At 36.6% G+C, this 7880-nt stretch overlaps 1 protein-coding gene across 1 annotated transcript; it reads right to left on the minus strand.

Moving 5' to 3' along the window:
* Positions 1–5487: 5487 nt before the first annotated feature.
* LOC111614534 lies at positions 5488–6321 on the minus strand. Its single transcript, XM_023355911.1, has one exon. The coding sequence runs from the start codon at positions 6256–6258 to the stop codon at positions 5488–5490; it is 771 nt and encodes a 256-aa protein (XP_023211679.1). The 5' UTR covers positions 6259–6321.
* Positions 6322–7880: the final 1559 nt, after the last annotated feature.

Raw genomic sequence — 7880 nt, forward strand, 5'->3', positions numbered from 1 at the left:
AACCTCCATTCCTTCATTTAGGTTTATGGTTTTGCCTTTATTAACAATTTCGAAGTGCTCTTTGAATTTTCGTAGATAACTGTCTTTTTCTTTATGAATTATTTTTACACTTTTCTTGTTGATTGTGCATCCAAATTCCTTACAGTGATTTGTCCATGGTGATTGGTTATAATTAAGTCTAATTGCTGCTTTATGTTCTTTTATTCTGGTACAAAGTTGCCTTCCTGTTTCGCCATGTAAGAAACTAGCGATATACATTGGCGAAACAGGAAGGCAACTTCGTACCAGAATAAAAGAACATAAAGCAGCAATTAGACTTAATTATAACCAATCACCATGGACAAATCACTGTAAGGAATTTGGATGCACAATCAACAAGAAAAGTGTAAAAATAATTCATAAAGAAAAAGACAGTTATCTACAAAAATTCAAAGAGCACTTCGAAATTGTTAATAAAGGCAAAACCATAAACCTAAATGATGGAATGGAGGTTGACAACGTGTGGGAGGAAATGGGAGGAGCTGAAGGGAAAGAAAACAAAAAGAGGGGAAAACGGTCTAAAAATGCCTTAGGGGACACAACATCAACACTGGACAGATGTAGGTCTAAACTTAACACAGGTTAGTTAACTATTGTATAAATATATCCAAATAACTATTGTTGTAAGTTATCGTAATAACAAATGTAATAATTGAATTTACCAATCTATAGAAATGTAAAAAACTTGAAGAGGGATGCAAGTTATGTGAAAATATTTCACCCGAAATGCATAGTAAATAAGTAAATAAAGAATACAAAGATAAGCTTTTGTCTCTGATTAAATGCGGTCCAGGCAAAAAACGGTGGTTATTTCTGTAGAAGTTTTCATCAATTTTTGAGGAAATATTTTTTTGAAAAATTGATTTTTAAAAGGAACAATTACTATGGTTGTTGAAATATTGAATGTAAATAGGGTTTGCTTGCAAAATATGTGCGAGCAAGGCTGCTGGTAACAGCTAGTTTATTAATATATATAGAAATAAATAAAAACAAGTAAAAAGAAAAACAATTTACTAAATTCTAACAAATGAAACTTCAAAATTTTCATTTTGACTTTGAGTTTTACAGTATCTTCCTTTTAGCTACTGTTGTCTTAATGTGACAGCCTGGACTTGACGATAAATTTTTGAATCAAATTTTTCATTGATTGTGTTAAAATTTGTTAAAATGTTTCCCACATTTATTAAATGTTAAAGGATATGATTGTATCTTTCACCCCGGAGTCACTTCCTTTCCAAGATGACACATCGAACGTGTCACCAGGAACCTAATGGAAAAATCGCCATTGGGCCGTAGAACTAAATGTTGCCAGAAAAAGGGCATGAGAAGAAAGTGGAGGACTCCCAAATAAAAGGCAATGTTTGATGATGACAGGAGAGTTTGTTTGTCACAGAGAGTCCGTCATCATCGAAGTTTGCCATCTCAGATTCCTTACCTACGTTGAAGATTACCATTTACTCATCCTGAAACCCCAAGTTACTTTCCTTTCAATTGGTGACATTCCAATTTGAACCACTGAACAATCCTGTTAACTGTTATAAAGGGTCTCCAACTGAAATCTTCCAAATTATTGATTTGTTGAATCCTCTAACCCTATGGTTCTCAATCCATGGTCTGCAGAACACAGGTGCTCTGTGAAGCCACTTCAAGTGTTCCATGAAAAAAATCAAATATACAATTAAAAATTGTTACAAAAGAAAAATCAATAGAGTTCAAAATAATTTTTGTATGGGAATGTAATCGGCAAATGCCAATGACATCATATAGTAGACTGAGTGCGCTCTTGATTTCAAAAAGCTGAAGCACCCCTGCTTCAAAGCTGATGTATTATAAGTGTTCTGTGGAAGAAAATGTCAAAGTTTAGTGTTCTCTGACTTCAAAAAGATTGAGAACCATGGCTCTAACCCACCAACAATGAAAGAATGACCTTAACAATTTCTACAAAGTATTTATCTATCTGCAAACCTTTATAAATGCTCTCGCTCTCTCTCTCTCTCTTGGTGGCTAGGACTCATGAAGATTGTTATAATAGCTAATTGATATCCTAACCCAAATTCCTTAAGAATTCTAAATTTGTATGATAAGGGAATATAATAATTGTTTTTTTAAATTATATTCTTTTTTGTATGAATTGTAACTTCTTTCATGCCTCCTCGTCAGGACTGACACCACTATGTCTCATTCAATGTGGAGGCCATGACGGCAAGTTTGTTGGATTTGAAAATAGGTCACACAAGCAGCCATTTGCGCAAGCGATCGGATTCTGGATGGAGGATGTGAGACAGCATAAGGGAAGTAGTGCACTCAGACTCTAAGATTAACAACAAATAACCATTTATTTGAAAAGAAAAAGGTTATATGATATGTAGGTTGGTTTACCTGATATTATGATATATCTAACGGAGGTGGTTGCGAGAGAGAGAGTTCACAATAAATTGTGCATTGTCATAAATATATGGGGTTTTATGATATTCTCAAAAAACAGGTGTGAAGGTCCATTTCTTGGTATCTCTTGGAGATGGTCAGCACGATAGGAATGTTCCAGATGTGGGGACATACTCCTGTTGGTATCAATTATTATTTCATATTTGGAGATGATGGTATTTTGTTGAAGGAGACACAGAGTTCGATATTGGTAGAGGAATGGGTGATGACTGCCTCATTCAGCCATCAATTCTGATATATAAACAGTAATGCTTGGCCGAGAAGTCAATAGATCATGGGAAAATGCCGTTTTTGCCATTGAGAAAGTGTAAATTGAGATGTTCTCAGGTAGTGAAGGATAGTCAATAATGTTAGTTGTCAAAACAGGTAGGCCTATGATGAAAATGGAAAAATATTTTTGTTAAAAATTGGGTTCTCACAATTATATTTAAAAATTCTTTTGCCAACAGATGTAAAGGCAGCAAGTCAGATGTAGGCAAAAATTAATTGATATAAAGAAATTAAATCAATATTTTTGGGTAGTATATAGCTTAGTGTCAATTCTAGAATCTACAAATTTTAGGACACTCATACAAAGTTTGATCCAGGTTAGTTTAAGAATAAAGATTTGTATAAAGGACAAACCAATAAGTATTTATTTTTTATATATACAGATAAGATATATTTAAAAACTGTATAAAATAAACAAGTTTACAATTATAAAAGGAACACTCACGATCTTAGATCCTCAAAAAACTACAGTCCACTACAAAGTTTCGTGTTGTTATTTATCACTGATCTTCATATACCAAGTGTTTTCAGAGCTGTGCTCTATCTTCAAAGTTTATAACAAATGTAACACAAATATAAAATAAAACCAAAAACCAGAGAAAAAACAGTTTTGTCTCTCTGTATCTTGATATTTTTACGTTTTATTTTTAGTTTTTGATTTTTTATGTTTGTTGTATTTATTTTGTTACATTTTGGTATAAACTCTGAAGATGGAGCACTGACAGCATCTTGTGTATTAAGATCAGTAATAAAGAATAACTCTTCAACTAAAGCAGTAGATGGTGGTTCACAATTATGTAAATATGATTAATGAAATTTGGTCAGTTTGTATTATGTCAATAACCTCATTCATGTATTTCCTGGTCTTAGTTTTTGCTTTTGTCATTCTTGTTAGTTAGCTGAAATATTGCATCAGTTTTGCAGTTTTCATTTTACTGATTTACAGAATAATGAAAATCATGTTAAAATGACAACAGCAAAATTGACATTTTTTAGTTAACTAGCAAGAGTGATGAAAGTGGAAAACTATTACCAAGAGAATGTTGTTGATAACACCTATTCATAAGTTATATAAACTGATTAAATTTTACTGTGATATATTTTAAATGAGCTGTTTTCTTTTATGATATGATACTTAAAATTTTTGTTTTAACTACAACTTCTGAAACTAAATATATATATTCCCTTGAAAATACTTAATAAAACATTCAAATTTTAGGAAGAATACTTGTTTTTGCATATTATTGTATGTTTAGAATAGGAATTATTTAAAACATACATTGATTTTTTGGAAATTAAAATTATGTATTCTAAATAAATTGTGAGTAGCCAGAGGCAAGGTGGATGTCGCGCCCCTTTCTTGGCAACAGTTTGTTGGAAACTGCCCATTTGTCAGTGGATGACTGGTTTACATTTTATGATCCCGAGAGATTGGGATTCTTTTTGTCAGGTCGAGTGGAGGAGGAGAGGGGTCGTCAGTAAGGTGTAGGTAATAGATGTGTAAATGCTAACATTTAACAAGGAAACCAAAAATTTATTGGATAACAGATAAACTTAACAATAATGAACATCGAATACTTATCGAGAATTCCTAACTCTTGAGTACAAGTAAAAGGGGGCCGAGAGAGAGTTTACACAATTTGTTATCATACCTCTTTGACAATTCCACGGAGGTTTGAATCTGTCCTTTCTTTAATTCAACGCACAAATTAACAAAGTCACGACTGAGACTCCTGGATCGCACTTGACAAAGTCAATTTGGGGATACGGCTTTTTGGTGAATTCCTGGATGTCACCGATCTGGCATTTGGTGAAGACTCCCCGGAGGGGGGTATAAATCAACCTTATATTGGTTTGGCTTGGGAAATTAAGTCAGGTGATTAAATGTCTAAAGCAAACATTACTTTAGCACAGTGGTTTCCAACCTTTTTTCATTAGCATACCCCGTGACATGTCATATCTCTAGATTGTACCCCTCATTTAAGAAATTTAGTGAGTACCCGTAATGTTAATTTTATATATTGTAACTTTAAATTAGTAATAAAGTTGTGATTGTTGCAAGGAACATTTTTTACCTAATAATTTTTTAATACTATTAGTTTGTGATACATAATATATTATTTTTTCTGCCATAATAACTAACTTTTTTCTGTACCCCTAAACAACCTATCGTGTACCCTTCAGTAGGAATAGAATGAGCAGGCTGTCTTTCGACTTAGCCCGGAAAGTTAGAAAAGGTTAGGATAAAGGGTGGAAGTTGGGAAGAAGTAGGTTAGAGAGGAAGAGGAAAAAGGCCGGGGAGGGGGTGGAAGAGGCAGAGGGTGAAAGGAAGGGTTTGGGATTTCCTGGACGGACGTAACTTTTATTTTTATTGATAATAAAGGAACATTTACATATAAACAAGGTGCCAATTTGGCTTGGAAGAGTACAGTACTAAGTATAATTATACAATAAACACATTTCAAGTGGGGTATTACAAAAAAGTTGGGTAGTATACAGAGGTGCCTTGTGCAAGCGATGTTGATGCTGTAAAGTCTGTCAGATGGTCCTTATTGGCAGGTAGTTGACGAACACGGTGAGTTGTGGTTGCTGGAAGCTGGAAGAGGTTACTGCTGCTGGACAAGTTGCGGAAGATGATAGCTGGATGCTAGAAGGAAATTGCGAACTAGTGATTAGGCTTGCAGACTATCCGACAGAGGTGGAGCCCAATCGATGGGGGGATGGGTGGCCAGCCTAAGATGGACCGGTGGCAGGCAGGGGAGTGCCTGTAGGTGGACAACCCTGCGAGGAACCACGGAAGATGGTGCAGGAGTTTATAAAATTGTTGAACACGGTGAAGGTTTCTTTAGTCTCACATAGAAAGTCTGCTGGAGGTGGCCATGGCTGGCCGTTGAGGGTGCAGTGCATCCATAGAGGACCACGCTGGAGGTCAAAGTCCGGGCAGTCAAAGACATAGTGGAAAACATCCCCAATACTAGTGTTGTCACAATGGCAGTAAGGAGATGGAAGTTTTTTGAATCTGTGTAGATATGCCGGAAGGTTCCCATGCCCTGTGAGGCATTGGGAGAGCTCAAAGGTGGGGTGAAGATGATGCAGGAGGATGCGTCTGTGGATGGAGGGTAGGAAGCGGTAGGTAGTGCGGCCAGTAGTGGAGACTTCCCATTCCGATTGCCAGGCCTCTTTGCATTTTTTGAGGATGTAAGTGTTGATGTGCGTTATAGGTACACGTCCATAGGTGGGATTTAGCTTCAAACCAGCCGCCTTTTTGGCCAGGGAATCAGCCCGCTCATTTCCTTCGATGTTTTGGTGACCGGGAACCCAACAAAGGGTAACGTTGCTGTAGTTGTTGAGATTGTTGGCAAGATGCCTTGCTTTAATCCCATCTGCCACCGTTTTGTTGTTTCCTCTAATAGTCTGGATTACGTAACGGCTATCTGTTATTAATTTTATACCCCCAGTGTAATGCTTTATGCCCCTGGTAATCAAGGCAAGGGCCCTGACCATTGCCCGAAGCTCTGCCTGATTATTGGAGCAATGACTGTGTAACCTGAAGTATTCCTCATGGAAGACTTTGTTGTTCAAGGGTGTCGTACACTACCAGAGCGGCTCCGGTCCCATTATTGTTCCTGGCGCCATCAGTATACACATGCCATCTATACTGAGCCTTGCCTTCTTCGAGGGTTTCTACCTTGATTTGGTTAGTGAGAGCAGGGTGGTGCATTGCCCCAAGACCAGTTATATAATTATCAATGCCGTGTAGTCTTATGTCACTAAGGAGGCTAAGGCTGTTCGGCGGGAAGTCACCTTGCCGAATTTGGTTCTGCAACTTATCGTCCGTGAGGTTTTCCATATTAGTGTTTAGAATATTCCATTTCCAAACAATGGACTTAATCTTGAGGTGAATGGGGAGCAGGTTGGCCAGGACTAACAGTGCGTCCGTAGGGGCAGTCCGGTAGGCCCTGCAGATGCGCAATGCAAAGCCCCTCTGTACTGATAAAAGCCGACGTTTGTTGTAGACGATGGAGGCCCTCTTGCCCCAGATCTGGGCTGCATACAGCAAAGCTGGTTCCACCGCACCTTTATAAATCAGAGTGCGATTTTTTGGGCTAATGCCCCAGGAGTTTCTGGCAATATGGTGCAGCCAGTTAGCCTGCTGCTTCCCNCAACTTGTACATATATCTAATCAACAAAATTGTTATCTCCACCTCAAAAAATATGATTTTACAGCAAAAGATTATATTTCCTCTAGTTTATTACCGCCGTCGCTCCCACAGTCGTCACCTGAAGCTACCTATCTCTGTCGTGGATGTGCCGCCTTTTATTCTACCTCGAGTGCAGCTCTGCACTGTCTTAATTTACATAAGTTGTCGTTACAGGATCAGGCACTGATGCAAACTAAGTTTGCTTTTTCTTTCAATGTTCATGGGTGCTCAGGAGTTTGTCCTTAACAAAAAAAAAGAACCCCGAAAAGAAAATAATTAAATAAAAATAACGCCCCAAAACATAAAATAACGATCGGACATTGACTCCTTTACAAGAAACACATTATAGGGGGGGTCAACTGTACATTTTAACTTTAGAACTTACTAGCAGACTGACAGTGTTGCTCAGGTTAAAAAATAAAGTAGAGATTTTTAATGCATTTCCAATTAGTTAATGTTGACAAGAATTGTCTAAATAGCTTGGCAATTTTACAAAACTGTACATTATATATTTAAAAACTAAACATCACAAAAAGCAACTGTCTGAATAAACAGCCACCTTACAATGACCATTTCACTCACATAAAACTTAGTCCACTTTTGACATTTCTTTGTAGGCTTCTAGAAAGATTACATGACTGCCTTGAGGATATGCACATTGTACTAAAATTTGCAACTTCAGAGACTGATGGATTTTTCAAAAACTGTGTGTCATTATGATACAAGTATGATTTTATAATCATTTCTTGTTATTTGTGAATTTTATTTTAAAGAAGTTTTACATTAAGAACAAATAATTGTCATTTAGAAAGTAGATCTGGTCCTTTATCACTGTCTCTAACATTAACACAAATGTAGTAATTTGCATCTGAGACAGTATTTGTCAGAGGTTAGATAGATTCAACATGATGATAGAAATTTATA

Source organism: Centruroides sculpturatus, unplaced genomic scaffold (assembly GCF_000671375.1).
Source record: "Centruroides sculpturatus isolate CEXI.00-Female unplaced genomic scaffold, Cexi_2.0 scaffold1798, whole genome shotgun sequence".
Classification (NCBI taxonomy): domain Eukaryota; kingdom Metazoa; phylum Arthropoda; class Arachnida; order Scorpiones; family Buthidae; genus Centruroides; species Centruroides sculpturatus.

Excerpts from the sequence above, each read along its gene's own strand:
- LOC111614534 (XM_023355911.1), bottom strand. The coding sequence starts at position 6,258 with ATGGTCAGGGCCCTTGCCTTGATTACCAGGGGCATAAAGCATTACACT.